This window comes from Saimiri boliviensis, chromosome 5, assembly GCF_048565385.1.
Source record: "Saimiri boliviensis isolate mSaiBol1 chromosome 5, mSaiBol1.pri, whole genome shotgun sequence".
Lineage (NCBI taxonomy): Eukaryota > Metazoa > Chordata > Mammalia > Primates > Cebidae > Saimiri > Saimiri boliviensis.
Window position 1 is genome coordinate 80,245,166 of NC_133453.1, and position 25,617 is coordinate 80,270,782.

The 25,617-nt window shown below is 38.7% G+C and overlaps 1 protein-coding gene across 26 annotated transcripts in view; it reads left to right on the forward strand.

Annotated features, from left to right (window-relative positions):
• The window catches only part of BAZ2B (bromodomain adjacent to zinc finger domain 2B), a 423,693-nt gene extending 399,663 nt beyond the window's left edge, over positions 1–24,030 (forward strand). For 24 of the 26 annotated variants that reach the window (XM_074399602.1, XM_074399607.1, XM_074399604.1 and 21 more), the window contains 3 exons: positions 17,054–17,319; positions 18,351–18,494; positions 22,581–24,030. In XM_074399602.1, the coding sequence (XP_074255703.1) occupies positions 17,054–17,319; positions 18,351–18,494; positions 22,581–22,734 (564 nt within the window). In that variant the 3' untranslated portion in view covers positions 22,735–24,030. Of the gene's footprint in view, positions 1–17,053; positions 17,320–18,350; positions 18,495–22,580 lie in introns of those variants that run through there. The other 2 variants (XM_074399620.1, XM_074399621.1) reach the window with 1 other exon arrangement.
• The last annotated feature ends 1,587 nt before the right edge of the window (positions 24,031–25,617 follow it).

Sequence of the window (25,617 nt, forward strand, 5' to 3'; positions counted from 1 at the left end):
ATCACTTGAGGCCAGAAGATCAAGACCAGCCTGGCAAATATGGCAAAACTCTATCTCTACTAAAAATACAAAATTATAGCTGGGCAGAAATTAGTGGTGACACATGCCTGTAGTCCCAACTACTTGGGAGGCTGAGGTAGGAGAATCACTTGAACCTTGGAGGTGGAGGTTGCAGGGAACCCAGATCATGCCACTCCAGCCTGAATGACATAGTGAGATTCCATCTCAAAATAAATAAATGTAAGTAAATAAATAATTAAACTTACCGGTGTTAGAGGGCCTTTAATAATGTCAAGAATTTAGCTCTGTCTCCTCCGTCTTCATTCTCAGCTTACTGTCATTCAACTGAGAAAATGGAAGCCATGAGAAGAAAATATCACCACGTCTTGCCACCACATATGCTGTCCTTCTGCACCTGGGCTTACATACCTTGCCTTCTCTGCTGTTGCCATGAACTCCTGACTAAACCAGTTTTCCCACTTATGCCTCAGATCCCATCCCTTCTTACCTCCTTGGGGATATTATTCCAGCAGTTCTCTTTTCTCCTGCATCATCAATTTCTCATTCTCCACTGGGTTCCTCTCTTCAGCCTACTGATATGCTGCTATCTTTCCCATCCTAGGAAAACTAAGCAAAAGCCCTCTTCTTTCCTCACTTCTCCCTTGATCCAGTTCCTCTGTTTTTTCCTTCCATCTACAGAAAAACACTTGGAAAATGTTTTGTTCTGATTGTATCTAATACCTCTCCTCTGGTTCACTCTTTTTTTGTTTGTTTGTTTGTTTGTTTTTTAAGACAGCGTCTTCATTTGTTACCTAGGCGGGAATGCAGAGACACTATCACCGTTTACAGCAGTCTTGATTCTCCCACACTCAAGTGATCCTCTCACCTCAGCCTCCTAAGCAACAGGGACTGCAGACCTGTGCCACCATGCTCGGCTAATTTTTTAATTTTGTAGAGATGAGATCTCACTATGTTGCGTAGGCTGGTCTCAAATTCCTGGGCTTAATTGATCCTCACAACACAGCCTCTGAAGCCTGGGATAACAGATGTGAGCCACCACACTCAGCCCTGATTCAATCTTGAACTCACTGTAGATTTTCACCTACATAGCTTTTCCAAAAATGTTCTTATTGTGGCCACAAATAGCATTCACATTTCTCACTCCAGTGATCAGTGCTTGTGTCATCCAACCTGTTACATTTGCTAGAGCTGAACACTCTTTCCTCCTTGAAACAATGATTTTCACTTGACTTCTAGGATACCATACTCACCTGGTTTTCTTTCCAGTATTTTCTTCTTCTCAAGTCTCCTTCCATGATTTTTCCCTACCTCCCTGATCTGTAAACATTGGAGTGCTTTCTTGTCCCTCAGGGTTATCATCTGTAAAATAGGATAGTATCTGCTTTGTGGGGATTTGTGAAGAACAAATAAGGTCATACATTGAAAGTTTTTGTAATGTTACAGTTCTGTGTTTATTTTAATACTTAATATGTTTAGGCTATATTTCCCTAGATAGCAAGTGGTCTTATATGACATCATATTCACTAATAATCTTTTTTTATTATTTTGATTCTCTTGATCATTTTTGTCATACATGGTTAAATATAACTTAGCAGCGATCTTCACTGATTGTGAAGATTATCACACAAAATTATCTCTTATTGAACATAAAATTATCTTTTAGCTTCATAACTGTCAAGTCATAGAAAGTTTCTCTAATACTCTGAATTAATAACAGATAAGTGTTTGAAGTCTTGGGAGTATCACCTGGTAGGTCATTGGACATTTTGTCTTCAATAAATTTTCTTAAATTAGTATCCTAGCTATCTATCATTTAAGGAGTAGACTTGGAGGCATAAAATCTATAATCTCATTCGAGCCCTTCTCTGTGAATGCAGCTTTCCAAGCCTCTGCTTTTTTTGTTTTTTAAATGTAGTGAACTAGATGTTTCTTATAGTTAATTTGTAATTATTTTAAAACATTTATACTATACATATACCTTGCTCTCAAGTGGCTTTTTCTGGATATATCATCCTGATTAACTATTTTTACTCTACATGTATGTGTGTGTATGTATGTATATATGTGATCACAGGATCACAGAATCGAAAAGACGTGTGTGTGTGTGTGTGTGTACATATACATACAACATATACAACATAGCCGTCCCTCAGTATCTACAGGGGATTAGCTCCAGCCTCACCATGGATATCAGAATCCACAGATGCTCAAGTTTCTTATATAAAATGGAATATTATTTGCATATAACCTATACACATCCTCCCATATCCTCCCATATCCTTCATATCATCTCTAGATTATTTATAATACCTAATAAAATGTAAATGCTATGCAAATAGTTGTTATACTATATTGTTTTTTATTATTTTTATTGTTTTGTTATAGGGGTTGGATTTTTTGTTTTATATTTTCTTTCTTTTTCTTTTCTTTTTTTTAATTAAGACAGAGTCTCATTCTGTCACACAGGCTGGAGTGCAGTGGCACGATCTCAGCCAACTGCTGCAACCTCCACCTCCCAGATTCAAGTGATTCTCTTGCCTCAGCCTCCTGAGTAGCTGGGACTACAGGTGTGCACCACAACACCCAACTAATTTTTGTATTTTTAGTAGGGACGATGTTTCACCATGTTGGCCAGGATGGTCTCAAGCTCCTACCTTAAGTGATCTGCCCGCCTCAGCCTCCCAAAGTACTGGGATTATAGGCATGAGCCATTGCACCCGGCCTTTGTTTTTTATTTTCTATCTGTGGTTGGTTAAACTCACAGATGTGGAACCTGCAGGGACAATTGTATTAATACACACTTAGAAACACACACATACATAACACACACAAACTCACATATTAGACATTTCAAACTTAAGTGCCTACAAAAGCCAAGTAAGTAACATGAAACAGTTCATTAGACCCCCAAGGCGGGCACTGTGGCAAACAGGAGAGTCATGTCCCTATTTAAATTTAAGTCAAAGCTCAACTCTACCCAATAGTTGTCATGTAGGACTGTGGGCCCCATTTCGAGAACCCATATATTCAAGGGCAGTTGAGACTGTGGATTTTTATGTCTTCCCAAATATTAAGTATTGGAAACAAATTCAGAATTTTTACAAGCATTATATGAAGCATATAGCACATTCTGTGGCCTGTTTGGAGCCTGTGAACCACCAGTTCGTGACTTATAAGAATATATAAACATAAAAGATATGTGTCATTGTTCATGAAATCTGACAAGTTTTGCTTAAGACCCACTGAAGTTCCACTTTGAATTTGTACTCTAGCCAAGAAAAGGTGATGGGGGTTGGGGAATGCTCTGCCCAAGAGCAAAGTAATCAGGTTAACAGAGTAACTAGATAAAAAGTTTGCGTTTAAAGTATGTGTGTTTTTACTATCTAATTAGATCAGCTGACACACATCATTTTTTTGTCTTTTTTTAAAAATCACGTCTTTTGATTCTGTGATTTCAATTACATATTTTCTTTCCTTCATTTTTTTTTTGAAACAGAGTCTCATTCTGTTACCCAGGCTGGAGTGCACTGGGGTGATCTCAGCTCACTGCAACCTTGGCCTCCCGGGTTCAGGTGATTCTCGTGCCTCAGCCTCCTGAGTAGCTAGGAATACAGGCATACACCACCACACCCGGCTAATTTTTGTATTTTTGATAGAGATGGGGTTTCACCATGTCAGCTAAGCTGGTCTCGAATTTCTGACCTTCCTGTTGGCCTCCAAAGTGCTGGGATTGCAGGATGAGTCACCTCGCTTAGCCCAATTTTATATTTTCTTATCGTACATGTTAATTTGTTAGAAATTTATCCCAAATAATATTTTAGTTCAAATAGAAACTAGATGTTTTGGCCCACTATTTATAACATTTTGTTTTCTTTAAGTAATAGATCTATTCAGTCTAACTTGTCATTAAATGGACTTTCTCTTCATTTTATTAAGTACTCTGCCTTTTTTTTTTTTTCCTTTTTTCTTTTTTTTTGAGACGCAGTTTCACTCTTGTTACCCAGGCTGGAGTGCAATGGCGCGATCTCGGCTCACCACAACCTCCGCCTCCTGGGTTCAGGCAATTCTCCTGCCTCAGCCTCCTAAGTAGCTAGGATTACAGGCACGTGCCACCATGCCCAGTTAATGTTTTGTATTTTTGGTAGAGACGGAGTTTCACCATGTTGACCAGGATGATCTCGATCTCTTGACATTGTGATCCACCACCTCGGCCTCCCAAGGTGCTGGGATTACAAGCTTGAGCCACCACGCCTGGCCTACTCTGCCTTTTTTAATGATTTCAGAGTGCTGAAAGCTCAGTATTATAGAAAAACCCAAAATAATTAGGTTTTAATGAATACAAATAACTAAATGGAGAAAAGACTGAATAAAACATTTATTATTTCAGTTAGTGACAGAGGTTGTGATTCTTTGGTATGATATGAAGAAAGTGTTGGATTTATGGTTTACCTTATTTAGTCAATTAAAATATCTCCTTAACTATACTTTAATCTGCTAATAAAGAAGCAAATAATTTTAACTATTTGATTAAGAGCATTTTCAAGTAATGTAAGCAAGGTGCTGCAAACCCGTAGCCCCAGCCACTCGAGCTCAAGAGATCCTCCTCCACGTCAGCCACCCAAGTGGCTGGGGCTACTGTAAGCCATGATTGTACCACTGTATTCCCAGCCTGGGCAACAGAGTGAGACTGCCAAAAAAAAAAAAAGAAAGAAAGAAAGAAAGAAACGACTACAGCTAACTTTAAGTTATTGGTACACTGATTTGTTTTGTTTTGTTTTGTTTTGTTTTGTTTGAGACGGAGTGTCTCTGTTGCCAGGCTGGTGGAATGAAGTGGTGCCATCTTGGCTCACTGCAACCTCTGACTCCCTGATTCAAGTGATTCTCCTGCCTCAGCCTCCAGAGTGGCTGGGATTACAGGCACGTGCCACCATACTCAGATAATTTTTGTATTTTTAGTAGAGACAGGGTTTCACCGTGTTAGCCAAGATGGTCTCGATCTCCTGACATTGTAATCTGCCTGCCTCAGCCTGCCAAAGTGCTGGGATTCCAGGCGTGAGCCACTGTGCCTGGCTTGCTGCACTGATTATATGATGTTGCAGTCTAGAATTTTTTAACAATCTAGTTAAGGGAATAGTAGTTTTCTTTTTTTCTTTTTTCTTTTTTCTTTTTTTTTAGGTGTAAGTACGTAACCTTTTATTTCAATATAAATGTTTTAGAATCATTCTGTTTATGAATTCTTACTATATTAAGGTGTGTGTTCACATGTTTTATTCTAAATCTTTTGTTTGTATTTAACTTAAAATATGCCATCTACTCCTCTTAGGCACTATGATAACATATCTTTGCCCTGGAGGACACTTGCCAGTTTGTATCCTGTGCTCTTCTCTTCACTGGTTTTATCTTTTGCTTAGGGAGCAGACACGTGATTGGATCCTCACTTTGAGACTTAATTATCTGTGAGAGGCACACCATATATTTATTTCATTGATTTCTTGCAAACTACAGCTCACAATTCTGACAATACCAATTGATAGCAACATTTTAAATCTTTTAGAATATTTTGTAGAGGTTACTGGAACATTACACACCAACTGACTTGATTCATTTGTTAAACCGTGTGGGTCACAGTCTAACAATCTAATCCCAAATCTAGTTCTTTGTAATATTTAAATGTGTATAAGGCAAAACTGTTTAATATAAAAAATATGCATACAAAGTAAAATAAGACTACTGAAGGGATTTCAGCCTTTGGAAGAATTTTAAAACTGTAGTAGCCGGGCGCGGTGGCTCAAGCCTGTAATCCCAGCACTTTGGGAGGCCGAGGCGGGTGGATCACGAGGTCGAGAGATCGAGACCATCCTGGTCAACATGGTGAAACCCCGTCTCTTCTAAAAATACAAAAACATTAGCTGGGCATGGTGGCACGTGCCTGTAATCCCAGCTACTCAGGAGGCTGAGGCAGGAGAATTGCTTGAACACAGGAGGTGGAGGTTGCGGTGAGCCGAGATCGTGCCATTGCACTCCAGCCTGGGTAACAAGAGTGAAACTCTGTCAAAAAAAAAAAAAAAAAAAAAAAAACTGTAGTAATTCCCCCTTCTCTCCATTTTAATAAGTAAAATCAGATATATTGTTTATAAAAGGAGAATTTACTACCTTTACTCTTGACTACCTTTATTCTTTATTGTAGTCAGAGTTGATAAACTGGTTTCATTTTGTATGATGTTCATATTTTAACTGTGTATCAATGTGGACATTGAAAAGTCACAAACTTGAAAGATTTAACTTCTAAAAATAAGCACTATTGGGCTGAGTGCCATGGCTCACGCCTGTAATCCCAGGATTTTGAGAGGACAAGGCATGCAGATCACCTGACATCAGGAGTTCAAAACCAGCCTGACCAACATGGTGAAACCCCATTTCTACTAAAAATACAAAAAATTAGCTGGGCGTGGTGATGAGCGCCTGTAATCCCAACTGCTTAGGAGGCTGAGGCGGGAGAATCGCGTGAACCTGGGAGGTGGAGGTTGCAGTGAGCCAAGATCGTGGCCACTACACTCCAGCTTGGGTGACAGAGCGAGACTCTGTCTCAAAAAAAGCACTATCAGGACAGTCTAGATGCACAGATTATCTTTCGCACCTCAATCAATAGGGATAAAAATGTTACAAATTAGGCATTCTTCTGCTTTTAACTGAGTGATGGATTTTAGTGTTAATTTGTTGTTCCATCTTTGGTTTCTTTTAGTCTATGATCATTATTTTTATTTTTATTTTTTTCTCTCTCTTTTTTTAATTGCATTTTAGGTTTTGGGGTACATGTGAAGAACATGCAAGATTGTTGCATACGTAGACACATGGCAACGTGATTTGCTGCCTTCCTCCCCTTCACCTATATCTGGCATTTCTCCCCATGCTCTCTCTCCCCAACTCCCCACCCCCTGCTGTCCCTCCCCTATTTCCCCCCAATAGACCCAAGTGTGTGATGTTCCCCTCCCTGTGTCCATGTGTTCTCATTGTTCAACACCCACCTATGAGTGAGAACATGTGGTGTTTGATTTTCTGTTCTTGTGTCAGTTTGCTGAGAATGATGGTTTCCAGGTTCATCCATGTCCTGATAAAGGACATGAACTCATCGTTTTTGATGGCTGCATAATATTTCATGGTGTATATGTGCCACATTTTCCCTGTCCAGTCTATCATCGATGGGCATTTGGGTTGGTTCCAGGTCTTTGCTATTGTAAACTGTGCTGCAATGAACATTCGTATGCATGGGTCCTTATAGTAGAACAATTTATAATCCTTTGGATATGTGTCCAGTAATGGGATTGTTGGGTCAAATGGAATTTCTATTTCTAGGTCCTTGAGGAATTGCCACACTGTCTTCCACAATGGTTGAACTAATTTACACTCCCACCAACAATGTAAAAGTGTTCCTATTTCTCCGCATTCTCTCCAGCATCTGTTGTCTCCAGACTTTTTAATGATCACCATTCTAACTGGTGTGAGATGGTATCTCAATGTAGTTTTGATTTGCATTTCTCTAATGACCAGTGATGATGAACATTTTTTCATATGTTTGTTGGCCTCATATATGTCTTCTTTTGTAAAGTGTCTGTTCATATCCTTTGACCACTTTTGAATGGGCTTGTTTTTTTGTTTTTTTTTGAGACGGAGTTTCGCTCTTGTTACCCAGGCTGGAGTGCAATGGCGCGATCTCGGCTCACCGCAACCTCCGCCTCCTGGGTTCAGGCAATTCTCCTGCCTCAGCCTCCTGAGTAGCTGGGATTACAGGCACGTGCCACCATGCCCAGCTAATTTTTTGTATTTTGAGTAGAGACGGGGTTTCACCATGTTGACCAGGATGGTCTCGATCTCTTGACCTCGTGATCCACCGGCCTCAGCCTCCCAAAGTGCTGGGATTACAGGCTTGAGCCACCGCGCCCGGCTTGTTTTTTTCTTATAAATCTGTTTTAGTTCTTTGTAAATTCTGGGTGTCAGCCCTTTGTCAGATGGGTAGATGGCAAAAATTTTTTCCCATTCTGTTGATTGCCTATTCACTCTAATGACTGTTTCTTTTGCCATGCAGAAGCTATGGAGTTTGATTAGGTCCCATTGTCTATTTTGGCTTTTGTTGCCAATGCTTTTGGTGTTTTGGTCATGAAGTCCTTGCCACGCGTATGTCCTGAATGGTTTTGCCTAGAGTTTCTTCCAGGGTTTTTATGGTGTTAGGTCTTATGTTTTTTGTTTGTTTGTTTGTTTGTTTGTTTTGACCATTCTCCTATCTTGCATATTTAGATTTATTTCCAATTTTCTTTTCTTTTTTTTTATTACATTTTAGGTTTTGGGGTACATGTGATGAACATGCAAGATTGTTGCATAGGTACACACATGGCAGTGTGGTTTGCTGCCTTCCGTCCCCTCACCTGTATCTGTCAATTCTCCCCATGCTATCTCTTCCCACCTCCCCACCCCCCACCCCTCCCCCATTTCCCCCCAACGGACCCCAGTGTGTAGTGCTCCCCTCCCTGTGTCCATGTGTTCTCATTGTTCAACACCCGCCTATGAGTGAGAATATATGGTGTTTGATTTTTGCTCTTGTGTCAGTTTGCTGAGAATGATGGTTTCCAGGTTCATCCATGTCCCTACAAAGGACGTGAACTCATCGTTTTTGATGGCTGCGTAATATTCCATGGTGTACATGTACCACATTTTCCCTATCCAGTCTATCGTCGTTGGGCATTTGGGTTGGTTCCAGGTCTTTGCTATTGTAAACAGTGCTGCAATGAACATTCGTGTGCACGTGTCCTTGTAGTAGAATGATTTATAATCCTTTGGATATATACCCAGTAATGGGATTGCTGGGTCAAATGGGATTTCTATTTTTAGGTCCTTGAGGAATCGCCACACTGTCTTCCACAATGGTTGAATTAATTTACATTCCCACCAACAGTGTAAAAGTGTTCCTATTTCTCCACATCCTCTCCAGCATCTGTTGTTTCCCGATTTTTTAATGATCGCCATTCTGACTGGTGTGAGATGGTATCTCAATGTGGTTTTGATTTGCATTTCTCTGATGACCAGTGATGATGAGCATTTTTTCATATGTTTGTTGGCCTCCTGTATGTCTTCTTTTGTAAAGTATCTGTTCATATCCTTCACCCATTTTTGAATGGGCTTGTTTGTTTTTTTCTTGTAGATCTGCTTTAGTTCTTTGTAAATTCTGGATATCAGCCCCTTGTCAGATGGGTAGACTGCAAAAATTTTTTCCCATTCTGTTGGTTGCCGATTCACTCTACTGACTGTTTCTTTCGCCGTGCAGAAGCTGTGGAGTTTGATTAGGTCCCATTTGTCTATTTTGGCTTTTGTTGCCATTGCTTTTGGCGTTTTGGTCATGAAGTCCTTGCCTACACCTATGTCCTGAATGGTATTGCCTAGATTTTCTTCTAAGGTTTTTATGGTATTAGGTCTGATGTTTAAATCTTTAATCCATCCGGAGTTAATTTTGGTGTAGGGTGTCAGGAAGGGGTCCTGTTTCTGCTTTCTGCACATGGCTAGCCAGTTTTCCCAACACCATTTATTAAACAGGGAGTCCTTTCCCCATTGCTTGTTTTTGTCAGGTTTGTCGAAGATCAGATGGTTGTGGGTATGTTGTATTTCCTCTGAGGCCTCTGTTCTGTTCCATTGGTCTATATCTCTGTTTTGGTACCAGTACCATGCTGTTTTGATTACTGTAGCCTTGTAGTATAGTTTGAAGTCCGGTAGTGTGATGCCTCCCGCTTTGTTCTTTTTGCTTAGAATTTACTTGGCTATGCGGGCTCTCTTTTGGTTCCATATGAAGTTTAAGGTGTTTTTTTCCAGTTCTGTGAAGAAGGTCATTGATAGCTTGATGGGAATAACGTTGAATCTGTAAATTACTTTGGGCAGTATGGCCATTTTCACGATGTTGATTCTTCCTAACCATGAACATGGAATGTTTCTCCATCTGTTTGTATCCTCTCTTATTTCGTTGAGCAATGGCTTGTAGTTCTCCTTGAAGAGGTCCTTTACGTTCCTTGTTAGTTGTATTCCTAGGTACTTTATTCTCTTTGTAGCAATTGTGAATGGCAGTTCGTTCTTGATTTGGCTCTCTTGAAGTCTATTACTGGTGTATAGGAATGCTTGTGATTTTTGCACGTTGATTTTGTATCCTGAGACTTTGCTGAAGTTGTTTATCAGTTTCAGGAGATTTTGGGCTGAGATGATGGGGTCTTCCAGATATACAATCATGTCATCTGCAAATAGAGACAATTTGATTTCCTCCTTTCCAATTTGGATACCCTTTATTTCTTTTTCTTGCCTGATTGCTCTGGCTAGAACTTCCAGTACTATATTGAATAGGAGTGGTGAGAGAGGGCATCCTTGTCTAGTGCCAGATTTCAAAGGAAATGCTTCCAGTTTTTGCCCATTCAGTATGATATTGGCTGTTGGTTTGTCGTAAATAGCTTTTATTGTTTTGAGATACGTTCCGTAAATACCTAGTTTATTGAGGGTTTTTAGCATAAAGGGTTGTTGAATTTTGTCAAAAGCCTTCTCTGCATCAATCGAGATAATCATGTGGTTTTTGTCTTTGGTTCTGTTTATGTGGTGAATTATGTTTATGGACTTGCGTATGTTGAACCAGCCTTGCATCCCCGGGATGAATCCTACTTGATCATGGTGGATGAGCTTTTTGATATGCTGTTGCAATCGGTTTGCCAGTATTTTATTGAAGATTTTTGCATCTATGTTCATCATGGATATTGGCCTGAAATTTTCTTTTCTTGTTGAGTCTCTGCCGGGTTTTGGTATCAGGATGATGTTTGTCTCGTAAAATGATTTGGGAAGGATTCCCTCTTTTTGGATTGTCTGGAATAGTTTCAGAAGGAATGGTATCAGCTCCTCCTTGTATGTCTGGTAGAATTCAGCTGTGAACCCATCTGGACCTGGGCTTTTTTTGGTGGTAGGCTCTTTATTGCTGCCTCGACTTCAGACCATGTTATTGGTCTATTCAGGGTTTCGGCTTCTTCCAGGTTTAGGCTTGGGAGGTTGCAGGTGTCCAGGAATTTATCCATTTCTTCCAGGTTTACTAGTTTATGTGCATAGAGTTGTTTGTAATAATCTCTGATGATGGTTTGGATTTCTGTGGAATCTGTGGTGATATCACCTTTATCGTTTTTTATTGCATCAATTTGGTTATTCTCTCTTTTCTTTTTTATTAATCTGGCTAGTGGTCTGTCTATTTTGTTGATCTTTTCAAAAAACCAGCTCCTGGATTTATTGATTTTTTTGAAGAGTTTTTTGTGTCTCTATTTCCTTCAGTTCTGCTCTGATCTTAGTTATTTCCTGTCTTCTGCTAGGTTTTAGTTTTTTTGATCTTGCTCCTCTAACTCTTTCAATTTTGATGATAGGGTGTCAATTTTAGATCTCTCCTTTCTTCTCATGTGGGCACTCATTGCTATATATTTTTCCTCTAGAGACTGCTTTAAATGTGTCCCAGAGATTCTGGTATGTTGTGTCTTCGTTCTCATTGGTTTCGAAGAACATCTTTATTTCTGCCTTCATTTCATTGTTTGTCCAGTCAACATTCAAGATCAAGTTGTTCAGTTTCCATGAAGCTGTGCGGTTCTGAGTTAGTTTCTGCATTCTGAGTTCTAACTCGATTGCACTGTGGTCTGAGAGACTGTTTGTTATGATTTCTGTTCTTTTGCATTTGCTGAGGAGTGATTTATTGCCAATTATGTGGTCAATTTTAGAGTAGGTGTCATGTGGTGCTGAGAAGAATGTATATTCTGTGGATTTGGGGTGGAGAGTTCTGTAAATGTCTATTAGGTTTGCTTGTTCCAGGTCTGTATTCAGGTCCTGGATATCCTTGCTGATTTTCTGTCTGGTTGATCTGTCTAATATTGACAATGGGGTGTTAAAGTCTCCCACTATTATTGTGTGGGAGTCTAAGTCTCTTTGGAAGTCATTAAGAACTTGCCTTATGTATCTGGGTGCTCCTGTATTGGGTGTGTATATATTTAGGATCGTTAGCTCTTCTTGTTGCAGTGATCCTTTTACCATTATGTAATGTCCTTCTTTGTCTCTTTTGATCTTTGTTGCTTTAAAGTCTATTTTATCAGAGATGAGAATTGCAACTCCTGCCTTTTTTTGCTCTCCATTTGCTGGGTAGATATTCCTCCATCCTTTTATTTTGAGCCTTTGTGTATCCTTGCATGTAAGATGGGTTTCCTGGATACAGCACACTCATGGGTTTTGGCTTTTTATCCAATTTGCCAGTCTGTGTCTTTTCATTGGGGCATTTAGTCCATTGACATTTAGGGATAGTATTGTTATGTGTGAATTTGATACTGTCATTTTGATGCTACCTGGCTGTTTTGTTGGTTAGTTGATGCAGATTCTTGATTGTGTTGATGCTCTTTACCATTTGGTGTGTTTTTGGAGTGGCTGGCACTGGTTGTTCCTTTATATGTGTAGAGCCTCTTTCAGGAGTTCTTGTAGAGCAGGTTTGGTGGTGATGAAATCTCTGAGTGCTTGCTTGTTCACAAAGGATTTTATTTTTCCTTCACTTATGAAGCTTAGTTTGGCTGGATAGGAGATTCTGGGTTGAAAGTTCTTTTCTTTAAGGATGTTGAATATTGGCCCCCAATCTCTTCCGGCTTGTAGGGTTTCTGCTGAGAGATCTGCTGTGAGTCTAATGGGCTTCCCTTTGTGGGTAACCCGACCTTTCTCTCTGGCTGCCCTTAGCATTTTCTCTTTCATTTCAACCCTGGTGAATCTCACGATTATGTGCCTTGGGGTTGCTCTTCTTGAGGAATATCTTTGTGGTATTCTCTGTATTTCCTGGATTTGAATATTGGTCTGCCTTGCTAGGTTGGGGAAGTTTTCCTGGATAATATCCTGAAGAGTATTTTCCAGCTTGGATTCATTCTCTTCATCACATTCAGGTACACCTATCAGACGTAAATTAGGTCTTTTCACATAGTCCCACATTTCTTGAAGATTTTGTTCATTCCTTTTTGCGCTTTTTTCTCTGTTCTTGCCTTCTCTTTTTATTTCATTGAGTTGATCTTCGACCTCTGATATCCTTTCTTCTGCTTGGTCAATTCGGCTGTTGAAGCTTGTGCATGCTTCACGAAGTTCTCGCGTTGCGTTTTTCAGCTCCATCAATTCACTTATACTCCTCTCTATGCTGTCCATTCTCGTCAGCAGTTCGTCCAATCTTTTTTCAAGGTTCCTATTTTCTTTGCGTGCGGTTAGAACATGTTCTTTTAGCTCACTGTAGTTTCTTACTACCCACCTTCTGAAGTCTGATTCTGTCATTTCATCACCCTCCTTCTCCATCCGGTCTGGTTCCCTTGCTGGTGAGGAGTTGTGATCCCTTTTAGGAGGAGAGATGTTCTGGTTTCGGGAGTTTTCATCCTTTTTATGCTGGTTTCTTCCCATTTTTGTGGGTTTATCCGCCTGTTGTCTGTCTCTGTCCCAGGGAGTTGGAGCTTTATGAGTTTCCGTTGCACTACTGCCTTTTTTGATTTTTCTTTCAGGTCTGACCCGCCCAGCTAGCAGCACGCCTAGCCACTGCCTGCCCACAGGGGCTTTGCTGAGCTGCTGTGGGCTCCACCCAGCTGCCCTGAGCTCTTCCCTGTAGTCCTTTCTACATGGGCATTGTTAGAACTGTCTCGGCAATGGTGGCCCCGCCTCTGTTATGGTGACTCTCTCTGTTGTGGCAGGTTGTCTCGGCAACGGCGGGTTGCCTTGGCAACGGCAGCCTGCCTCTGTAGGGGTGGAGAGTCTCAGTAATGGCTGGAGCCCCTCCCCCACTGAGCCGGACCGTCCCAGTTCAGCTGTGCTTGGTTTGAAGGGCTCAACCCAGAGGGTTTCCGGTTACTGTTTTTGTTTTCGTTGTTCTTGGGGGTGGAGGGGTGGGACCGAGGGAGCCTGATCACCTGGCTCCCTGACTCAGAGTCTTTTCTTTTAAGTTGAAAGACCCCGCGTTCCAGTCGCTTGTTGAAAAGGCACCGGGATCTCCCGTGCTGCCACTCACGGAGTTGGCTCAAACTGCGGCACCGGCTCCTGGCGGATTTTTTGCCTAGGAATCTCCTGGCCTGACTCGCTATTTCAGATGAATGGGCAACTCTGCCGTCTCAAGGCTCTGCTCGCCAGCTAAGAGGGCTCCCAGACCAGTGACTTTTGTACGGAGAACCGCAGCAACAGGGAGTGGTCACAGCAGCCGCGCGGGCGGAATCAGCCCCGCGGTGGCCAAAACAGCCGCACCGGCTGGGACTGCGACGCTGGCGACCCCTCTGCCTGGGTATCTCCTGGTCTGTGGGCAATAAGAGTTCGTCTGGAAATGCGGCATCCACTCACCCTCTGCACTTTCACTGGGAGCTGAAGTCCTGAGCTATTGTTAGGCGGCCATCTTCCCAGCATTCCAGGTCTTATGTTTAAGTCTTTAATCCATCTGGAGTTAATTTTAGTGTAAGTGTCAGGAAGGGGTCCAGTTTCTGCTTTCTGCACATGGCTAGCCAGTTTTCCCAACACCATTTATTAAACAGCGAATCCTTTCCCAATTGCTTGTTTTTGTCAGGTTTGTCAAAGATCAGATGGTTGTAGATATGTTGTGTTTCCTCCAAGGCCTCTGTTCTGTTCCATTGGTCTATATCTCTGTTTTGGTACCAGTGCCATGCTGTTCTGATTACTGTAGCCTTGTAGTATAGTTTGAAGTCCGGTAGTATGATGCCTCTGCTTTGTTCTTTTTGCTTAAAATTGATTTGGCTGTGCTGGCTCTCTTTTGGTTCCATATGAAGTTTAAGTTGATTTTTTCCAGTTCTGTGAAGGTCATTGGTAGCTTGATGGGGATAGTGTTGAATCTGTAAATTACTTTGGGCAGTATGGCCATTTTCACGATACTGATTCTTCCTAACCATGAACGTGGAATGTTTCTCCATCTGTTTGTGTCCTCTCTTATTTCGTTGAGCAGTGGCTTGTAGCTCTCCTCTAAGATGTCCTTTACGTTCCTTGTTAGTTGTATTCCTAGGTATTTTATTCTCTTTGTAGCGATTGTGAATGGCAGTTGGTTTTTGATTTGGCTGTCTTTGTCTGTTATTGGTGTATAGGAATGCTTGTGATTTTTGCACATTGATTTTGTATCCTGAGACTTTGCTGAAGTTGTTTATCAGTTTCAGGAGATTTTGGGCTGAGACGATGGGGTCTTCTAGATATACAATCATGTCATCTGCAAATAGAGACAATTTGACTTCTTCTTTTCCTATTTGAATACCATTTATTTCTTTTTCTTGCCTGATTGTTCTTTGAATAGGAGTGGTGAGAGAGGGCATCCTTGTCTAGTGCCAGATTTTAAAGGGAATGCTTCCAGTTTTTGCCCATTCAGTATGATATTGGCTGTTGGTTTGTCATGAATAGCTTTTATTATTTTGAGATATGTTCCATCAATACCTAGTTTATTGAGGGTTTTTAGCATAAAGGGCTGTTGAATTTTGTCAAAGGCCTTCTCTGCATCAGTTGAGATAATCATGTGGTTTTTGTCTTTGGTTCTGTTTATGTGGTGAATTACGTTTATAGACTTGCGTATGTTGAACCAGCCTTGCATCCCTGGGATGAATCCTACTTGATCATGGTGGATAACTTTTTGATGTGCTATTGCAATCGGCTTGCCAGTTGCAACAGTTTTATTGAAGATTTTTGCATCTATGTTCATCATGGATATTGGTGTGAAGTTTTCTTTTCTTGCTGAGTCTCTGCCAGGTTTTGGTATCAGAATGATGTTGGTCTCATAAAATGATTTGGGGAGGATTCCCTCTTTTTGGATTGTCTGGAATAGTTTCAGAAGGAATGGTACCAGCTCCTCTTTGTATGTCTGGTAGAATTCAGCTGTGAACCCATCTGGACCTGGGCTTTTTTTTTGGGTGGTAGGCTCTTAATTGCTGCCTCAACTTCAGACCTTGTTATTGGTCTATTCAGGGTTTTCTAAAAGTGTTTGGTATGTACCACATATTTGGAAAATCAAAATAAAAGTCATACATTGCCAGAACTTTACATATCTCTTTTTTATGATCTATTATATTTATCATAACATTTAACTCTCAGAAGGCAGATTTTATTTCTCTATGAATATAGGGTGGGGCACCCTTCTTGTTGCATCAGTGTGCTGCCTTCAATTTGTGGTTATATTTGCATAAGACCACATTGAGATTTCTTTTTTGCATATAATCCTAGAACTAGAATGACTTTAGCCAGTATGTGGTTTCTCATTCTTATTTTTAAAATAAGAAAACAAGACCTCACAAATATTTTTGCTCAAAGTTAGTAGCAGGGCCATAGCTGGAATTCATATCCTTTGGTCCAAGTACAATGTCTTTTATAGCTTTCTCTGTTGTTTTTCTCAAAAACATACATCATTTCCCCCCATCTTTCACCACTGCTTTGTTTACACCTGGGAACCACAAGTTTGTGGAACTCTCTTCTTATTGCAAATACCTTTATTTTTTTACCCCAAAAAAAGAATCAATTTCTAGTAGATTTGATCACTTGGATTTCTCTATTTGATACTTCCTTAGCTCTTTTTCATTTGTTGGCCTGGCTTTTTATTATCTCTTCAACTTTCTTATTAACAATTTCTATATTTTCATTTATATTTATCTTTGTTCCTAATTTTGTTGTGCTCCAAAAGAGAATTCTTTTGTATCCTTAAAATCATTCTGTTAGTGACCTAGACTAAAGGAATACTACAGACACGTTCTGTAGAAGAACTACCATGAGATCAGCATCTCAAGTTTTAAGAATATTTAACATTAATAGACTTTTCATGTTTTATTAGATTTTATCCTTATGAGAGAAAAAATACACAGATCTTTCTTAAGAATAATAATTATCAATATTCTAGATCAGAGTTATTCTTTTTATATGTCTGTCCTGTCAGACTTTCATAATTTAAAATAATAGAAGGTCTGTAGACAGTCACTTTCTTACACTTCATTTACTTTTTTTTAAATTAAAGGCAAGTGGTCAAACTGTAAAAATCAAAAAACTTCATGTCAAAGGAAAAAAGACTAATGAGTCAAAGAAAGGCAAGAAGGTAACTTTAACAGGAGATACTGAAGATGAAGACTCTGCATCTACAAGTAGCTCTCTAAAAAGAGGAAACAAGGATCTCAAGAAAAGAAAAATGGAGGAAAACACTTCTATTAACTTGTCAAAACAAGAAAGTTTTTCTTCAGTTAAGAAACCTAAAAGAGATGACTCCAAGGACCTAGCTCTTTGCAGGTATTATTTCCATTTTCATGCACTCTATATTTGTAACATCCCACTTTATTTGTTTAAAAACCTTTTACCATATTAAAGCTTCCTTTCTGATAATTTGTGCAAATAAAAAATGTAAAGCATACGTGTTAAGAAAATGTGTAAGTAGCCGGGCGCGGTGGCTCAAGCCTGTAATCCCAGCACTTTGGGAGGCCGAGGCGGGTGGATCACAAGGTCGAGAGATCGAGACCAACCTGGTCAACATGGTGAAACCCCGTCTCTACTAAAAATACAAAAAAAATTAGCTGAGCATGGTGGCGCATGCCTGTAATCCCAGCTACTCAGGAGGCTGAGGCCGGAGAATTGCCTGAACCCAGGAGGCGGAGGTTGCGGTGAGCCGAGATCGCGCCATTGCACTCCAGCCTGGGTAACAAGAGTGAAACTCCGTCTCAAAAAAAAAAAAAAAAAAAAAAATGTATAAGTATAGTAAATGTATTTCTTTGTCTTTTAATGTTAATTTGCATTGAGTTTTTATTTGAAAGATTATAATTGGGCCTGGCACAGTGGCTCATGCCTAAAATCCCAGCACTTTGATAAACTGAGACGGGCAGTTCACCTGAAATCAGAAGTTTGAGACCAGTCTGGCCAACATGGTGAAACCTTGCCTCTAGTAAAAATACAAGCATTAGCTGGGCATAGTGTCGCACGTCTATAATCCCAGCTACTTGAGAGGCTGAGGCAGGAGAATCACTTGAACCTGGGAGGCTAAGGTTGTATTGAGCCAAGATGGAGTCACTGTACTCCAGCCTGGGCAATAGAGCAAGTCTTTGTCTCTGTCTCTCTGTCTCTCTGTCTCTCTCTTTCTCTCTCTTTCTCTTTCTCTCTCTCTCTTTCTCTCTTCATACACACACACACACACACACACACACACACACACAGAGATAAATATATGTGTGTGTGTATATAATATACATATATATAATAACTGAATTTTTTTATTAGAAAATAGACAATTGTAAAGTATGGATACTGATTTCAAACATTATTTTCTTTAGTATGATTCTGACTGAAATGGAAACTCATGAGGATGCATGGCCTTTTCTACTTCCTGTAAACTTGAAACTTGTTCCTGGTTATAAGAAAGTTATTAAGAAGCCCATGGATTTTTCCACAATTAGAGAGAAACTAAGTAGTGGACAGTAAGTAAATCATTTCAGTTTACTAAATATTTATTGAATCCCTGATATGTGCTGGCCGTATTTGTAGTGAGCCAAAGTTATTTTAATTAACCATAAGATATAGGCCCTGCCTTTCAGGTGGGTGTGTGTATGTGTATTTGGCTAGGATAGAATAGTATAGAAGAGAAACCAACTAAATTATTTAAGAAAGTAAAAACCAGTGTAATAGGCTGGGCACGGTAGCTCATGCCTGTAATCCTAGCACTTTGGGAGGCCAAGATGGATGGATCACCTGAGGTCAAGAGTTCAAGACCAGCCTGGCCATCATGGTGAAACCCCATCTTAAAAAAAACAGTGTTATAAACCTGCTTTTGACATTGAAAGAGCACCACAAACCCAAGCTGAAGGTAAGGAAAAGTATCAGGAAAGCCTCCCAAAGGAAGTAATATATAAGCCAGAACTTGTATTCTGCATCCATGGTGTGACCCCACCTCATGTGGATTTAACAAAAATCGACTCAAATATTGTTAGATGACCATAATGCAGAAATAGAAGATCTTTGGAAGTTTTATATATTAAGAGCTTTAATGTAGTTATTGGAGAATACAAAAATTCCATTTGTTAATGTGGAGAGAGAACTATTATTTGCTCCTCTCTACCATATTCTCTTTGCAATCCTATTCCAAGAATAAAGTTACTTACTTTGGGAGGCTTTCCTGATACTCATGCAACGTGTATTTTAATTATGTTGTTATTATTCAGTATATTATTTAGATCTTCCTGTACATTCTTTTGGTGAAAATAACTGGAGTCTGTGTACTCTATATTTAATTTAGAAGAGTTAAATAGAACTTATAATGATCAGTGTCCTCACATATATCAAGTGATTTACCAGGTTAACTTGATGACTAATTTATTTCTTTGGAGGATGAAATAACCGTCTTCCAAAGGTTTATGTCTGTTTTGTTTTATTATTTTCTTAATTACAGAAGGGACCTCCCTAAATTCAGGAAGCATTTAAAACCATTAAAATGATTGATTGGTACTGACTGGTTCCAGTATGCAAATGCTGTGATCCAGATATGGACTAGTTCTTTCCTTGTTCTATCAAAATAGTCCATTGTCTAGATGGATGGCACAATGAAATTTGTAATTCACATGGCCAAGACGAAGAATTACACATGAAGACTTTACTAGTATTTAAATTAATTCTTGATTTTAACTTCCGTGATCTTCCAGTTCCTGGATACAGGATTAACATAAACCTCAAAACTCCTAAAACAAATAGGCTTAGAAATAGATATAACAAAAAATGCTACAGAATCATATGGGCCAGGCAAGGTGGCTCACACCTGTAATCCCAGCACTTTGGGAGGCCAGAGGCAGATGGATCAGGAGTTTGAGACCAAGCTGGCCAATATGGTGAAATCTCATCTCTACTAAAAGTACAAAAATTAGCTGGGCATGGTGGCGCATGCCTTTAGTCCCAGCTACTCAGGAGGTTGAGGCACAAGAATCACTTGAACCCAGAGGTGGAGGTTGCAGTGAGCCAAGATCACACCACTGCACTCCAGCCTGGGCAACAGAGTAAGACTGTATCTCAAAAAAAAGAAAAAAAAAGCTACAAAATGAGAGCTCCTTTGGAAAATGAGTTCGGGTGAATGGAGGAGAGAAGGAAACAGTCTGTGTAATCCTCTTTGTGATGCCAGCTGTGTGGTGGGAAGCAAAATTCAGTGGATTCAAGCTACTCAAACTCTCCAGTTGGAGTTGGTTAAACCCAAATTAATGAGGTAGAACCAAAACTCACCAACCATATTTAAAATTTTTAAGCTAGAAATGTTTAGAATAGAGGGAGTGGCCTACTTTAACGAATCTTTCTGAGTTCCATTAGCCGCCCATCCCCTAAAGGAAGGACACACATATGAGATGTATACTTTTCTCCTGGATTCCACTCTCCCTAAGGTTAATCATTAACCTTTTCTTAGGGTAAGGAGCAATCTAAAGAGAAGTAGTTCGTAAAGTAACTTTAAAATATTTTACAAAAATCATTCCTACACGTATTGTATGATTCCATTTGTATGAAGTATCCCGAATAGATAAATTCATAGGGACAGATAGAAGATTGGTGGTTGCCAGGTGCTGGGAAGACGGAGGAATGGGGAATAACTGCTTAATGAGTATGATGTTTTCTTTCAGGGTGATGGCAGTGTTTTGAAGACAGAAGTGATGATAATACCATGTTGTGACTTAAATGCCACTGAATTGTCCACCTTAATATGGTTAATTTTATGTGAATTTCTTCACCTCAATAAAAATAAGCAAATAATTCCTAGGAAAATGGATGAGGTTACATGTGAGCATATTACACATACAGAAATATTTCTTTCATTTACACAGAAGAAGGGAGTGAAAGGTCGTATAAGATATTTCACCAAAAAAATAGAATTCCACTTTGACAAGCTTTCATAGCACCAGTGCTTCATGGGGTATTTCTTTTTTTTAATTTTTATTTAAATTTTTGTGGATACATAGTAGATGTATATATTTATGGGCTGTACAAGATACAGGCATGCAACACATAATAGTCACATCATGGAAAATTGATTATCACGTCAAGCATTTATCCTTTGTGTTACGCATAATCCAATTATGCCCTTTTAATTTAAAGTGTGTACAGTTAAATTATTATTGACTATAGTCCCCTGGTTTTGCAATCACATACTAGATCTTACTGATTCCTTCTATTTTTTTTTTTTTTTTTCCCATTAACCATCTCACCTCTCCACAGCCCTTCCCAACCTCTGGTACCCATCCTTCTACTCTGTTTCCAAGAGTTTAGTTGTTTTGATTTTTAGATCCCATAAATAAGTAAGAATATGTGATGTTTGTCTTTCTGTGCCTGGCTTATTTCACTTAACATAATGACCTCCACTTGATCCACATTGTTTCAAATGACAAAATCTCATTCTTTTGTTATGGCTGAATAGTGCTCCATTGTGTATAAGTACCACATTTTCTTTATCCATTCATCCATTGATAGACACTTAGGGTGCTTCCAAATCTTGGCTATTTGAACAGTGCTGCAACAAACACAGGAGTGCAGATGTCTCTTTAATATGCTGATCTCCTTTCTTTTGGGTATTTACCCAGCAGTGGGTTTGCTGGATCACATGGTAGCTCTGTTTTTAGTTTTTTGAGGAACCTACAAACTGTTCTCCATAGTCGTTGTACTAATTTACACTCATGGGATATTTTTAATGGTTACATTATTTTAGTATCCAGCTTGTCATAGGTTAGAGTTAATTTAAAATTTGAATTTCTAAAAGTTGTCTTTTAAAATTTATTGAACTGGCTTGAGTTGACTTGAAATGACCATTCCTTTCTTACTAATAAGCTTAGGCAAGTTCATTCACCTTTCTTTTCTCTTTTCTGTTTTCCTACAGAGAAAGAGAATTGGGTTTATCTCACCAGAAAAGCGTGGAAACCACACTGCTTCTTGTTGAAAGACAGACAATGTTACCTCTAGTGCAGAGATAGCATATGCTTTGTTTGCTTCTTTGGGTTCATCATAACTCCAATTCTTGGACAAAAGAGCATATATAAGAGAAGATAAGAGAAATAGGAAATGGGGAATTCCGTATATAAAAGCTACAGGACAAGTGTTAATTTTTATCATTGCATAGGAAGCATTTACATGATTTCTACTGCAGCTGAGCATTTTTGAATACAGATAATAGGATCCTACAAGTGATACATTTGATCAGAGAACTTAATAAATTAGTCAAGTGGGATAGGTCCCGTGACAGAATTGTGTGACACAGGTCAAACAGGAGATGGAATATGGGGAAATTCCAGTTGAAATATGTTTTGATCTTTAGAGAAATATGTTTTTCCATTTAACCTGTTCTTTAAATCCAATATGTTCCAGAACATACAAAAATTTTTAAATGTTCCTTCTATAAGAGGATATCATATTTTTACATCAGTTTAAATGCAGTTACCCTAATCATTTTTTTTTTTTCAGTTTTACCCTTTGTTAACTCTTCATTTTTTTACACAACAAAGCCACTCTATGAAAGTAATCACTAATTATGTGTTTTCTTTCAGGTATCCAAACCTTGAAACCTTTGCTCTAGATGTCAGGCTTGTTTTTGACAACTGTGAAACATTTAATGAAGATGATTCTGATATAGGCAGAGCTGGCCACAATATGAGGAAGTATTTTGAAAAAAAGTGGACAGATACTTTCAAAGTGAGCTGAAGTTATAATAATCTCTTTATTTTTATTCTTTTAAACAAGGACAAATGAGACCAGCAATGTGAACTGTATTTACATAAATGTGCAAGGCACATACATAATGACTTTCTTTTTCCTTAAGATAAGTATAAAAAAAAAGTATCAGAAGAATGATACCATTTTTAAAGGCTTCACTCCTACAACAACCAAGGCCCTTGGTTATTGGTTTGTGTGATTTATCAGCTAATTTAGGTAGAACAGGGAAGCACACCCAAAGAATTTTCAAAGGAAAGGGTGTTATAGTGCAATAGCAATTAAAATATATCAAATCGCACTGAATACTCAACACCAGAGCTCTAATGTGGGAAACGGTTCTCCTTTCCCTCTCAATAAATATCTATTTTTCATTTTTTTACTTTGTAGTTTATTTTTTAGTGAATGTATTTAATTTTATGAATTATTTATGATTAAACCACATCCAGAATCTTCGTTTTCTGTGAAAAGGAAGAACTAGAAAATTGCTTTAAATCTTGAAAATACAACAAGGAATGTTTTAAAATATAAAACAAAGCCAAGTTAAACTGTTTACACTGATGTGCTATAAAAGCACCAAAAAGAAACTTTACTGTAGAGTTACAAGTACATTTATATATATATGTTGCTGCATCACTTGTGTAGTTAAATTGTATTTCAAAACAGTGAAAAAATTGACATGTATATACTGTTCATTCTTGTTTATATTAAGTCTTGTTTTAAATATGTATTATGTGTATATATTGTTTGCAGACCTTATTGTTCATGCCTTAGAGGATTGTAGCATTTTATTTTCGTCTGAAGGTAATGATAGCTATACAGTCTGTACAGTAATTATCCTCTACCAACACTGTGGCGTCTCCTTAATCTTGGTAGTGCCTGCCTTTGAAACAGGGTGTAGGGGATATTAGTTTTCCATTTTTCTATTTTGTTACATAATTTTAAGCCACCAGGGCCTAAATTAAAGTATAATCATTTGTATTCACGTGGAATAAAATTGTGACAATTTCCTACGCACACAGTATTTTTTCATAGAAACATTTCCCTCCCATTTGCCTTGCCTCAGAAATAAATTTAAAAGACATTTGTAACCACTGTGTTTTATCTACTGTGTGTTGTGGTGGCCTGCTGGAGGCAAATAGATCAGACTTTTTTTTGTACCTATGTAAGAGTACTTGAAGTTTTATTTAAAATAAAATGTTGTGAAAAAGGTAGCATTCTTTTTTTTAGGAGTGTTATTTTTCACTATGTGTGGCACGGATACAATAAAAGACTTTTACAAACTTATTTTTTAGTTTTTCTTAATGTAACTGAAAATATATTCTTTTTTAAAAAGCCAGTTAATTTAAATTTGATTTTTACAGAGACCTAAAGGAGGAACAGTGTGTAGAGTATGGTTCACAGAGTACTGGGGTGGGTGGAAGAGAGTGAGTTTCAGTCAAGTGGCCAAACTTCTGTAGCCTCTGAGCCTCACTGGTCTGTAAACTTCTCTGGACTTAGCCTTCTTTTTTCTTTCACATTTTCAAGATGAAAATATTGGAATACATTAGATCTTGGGTATGAAAAATTTCTCTATGGCTAGCTAAATAACCCAGCTGTCAAGAAGAAAAAAACGCTATATAAATTAGTCTAATAAGACATGTATTTCTCCAAGCATTCAAGAAATACAATTTGCTGCCCTGCTGAGCTCTGCCGGACTCCGGAGAATCACTGTTGTACAAGCCAGGCCCTGCCTTCACGGAGCTTATAGCCCCTTGAATGAAGAGAGAATAGAAATGTTTTGAAAAGAAAAATTTTTTTAACTTCACCAAGCTTCAGAGCCACAGACTATTTTCAGTATCTCGATTGTTTGCGAAGACTTATATGAAAAACAGCAGTTGCTATGTAAATGTGTCCATTTCTGTTAACCAGATATTACAGTGATGGCTTAAGGGTGCTTGAGCAAAATGCCTTGTAGAGCAGGGAAGAAGGTGGCACTGTGAATAAAATGTCTGGTTTTTGTGTTTCTAGAACTGCCTAGTGCTCCATGGGGATTCTTCATGAGGGGAATCCATGGGGATACTTCATGAAGATTTTTTTTTTTTTTGCCTTAGAGATTATATATGCCTACGTTAATTTATATTAGACAGTACATAAATGGCTTAATAATAACTTGGCTAGTGTCTGAAGGTTCATAAATGAGAAAATACTTAAGCACACATACACAAAATTTGTTGAGAGTGAAAATTTACTTTTTTAAAATAGGGGAAAAAAAAGGAAAGCTTGGTAAATATTGGCTCCTTTGGATTGGTGTCTTCACTGTTACTCAGCAGAGGTAGCTGTTAAAACCTTAGTGGGCGTGATCCCACAAGGGCTGCAGTTGGAGTAGGTGACGGTGGTTTCTATACGTCATGAATCACTTGTTATGTAAGTGACTCGTGCACTCCCAGTGCCCCCTAGAGCTTATTCTCAATAAAACCAGTATTATTGTTCTCAAATTAAAAAAAATTATCCTAACTCTCTGATGTCACATAGTTGCAAGTATATGTAATGTATTTTCATTAAGATAAAATAGGCTTTCACCTGAACCTTCTTCATTTTAGTCCTAAATGCTCTGTAAATTATTTAAAAACTGGCCAGCTTTCAAGTTCAGATTTAGATTATCACTCAAGTGGTGACCACCAAGGAACCAAGGATAACCAAACAATCCACTACTGCTGAACACAGAAAATCATCATCACTTTGAAACAATATGTAGATAGTAAATTAATATTTGAGTTGTTAACCACAGTGAAAATTAAACAGGTGAAAATGTGTCTATAGGTACACCTAAAACTCAAAAGAAATAAATTAACCATAAATGCAAGGTGATCCTTTTCTTGTTCCAACCCCAAA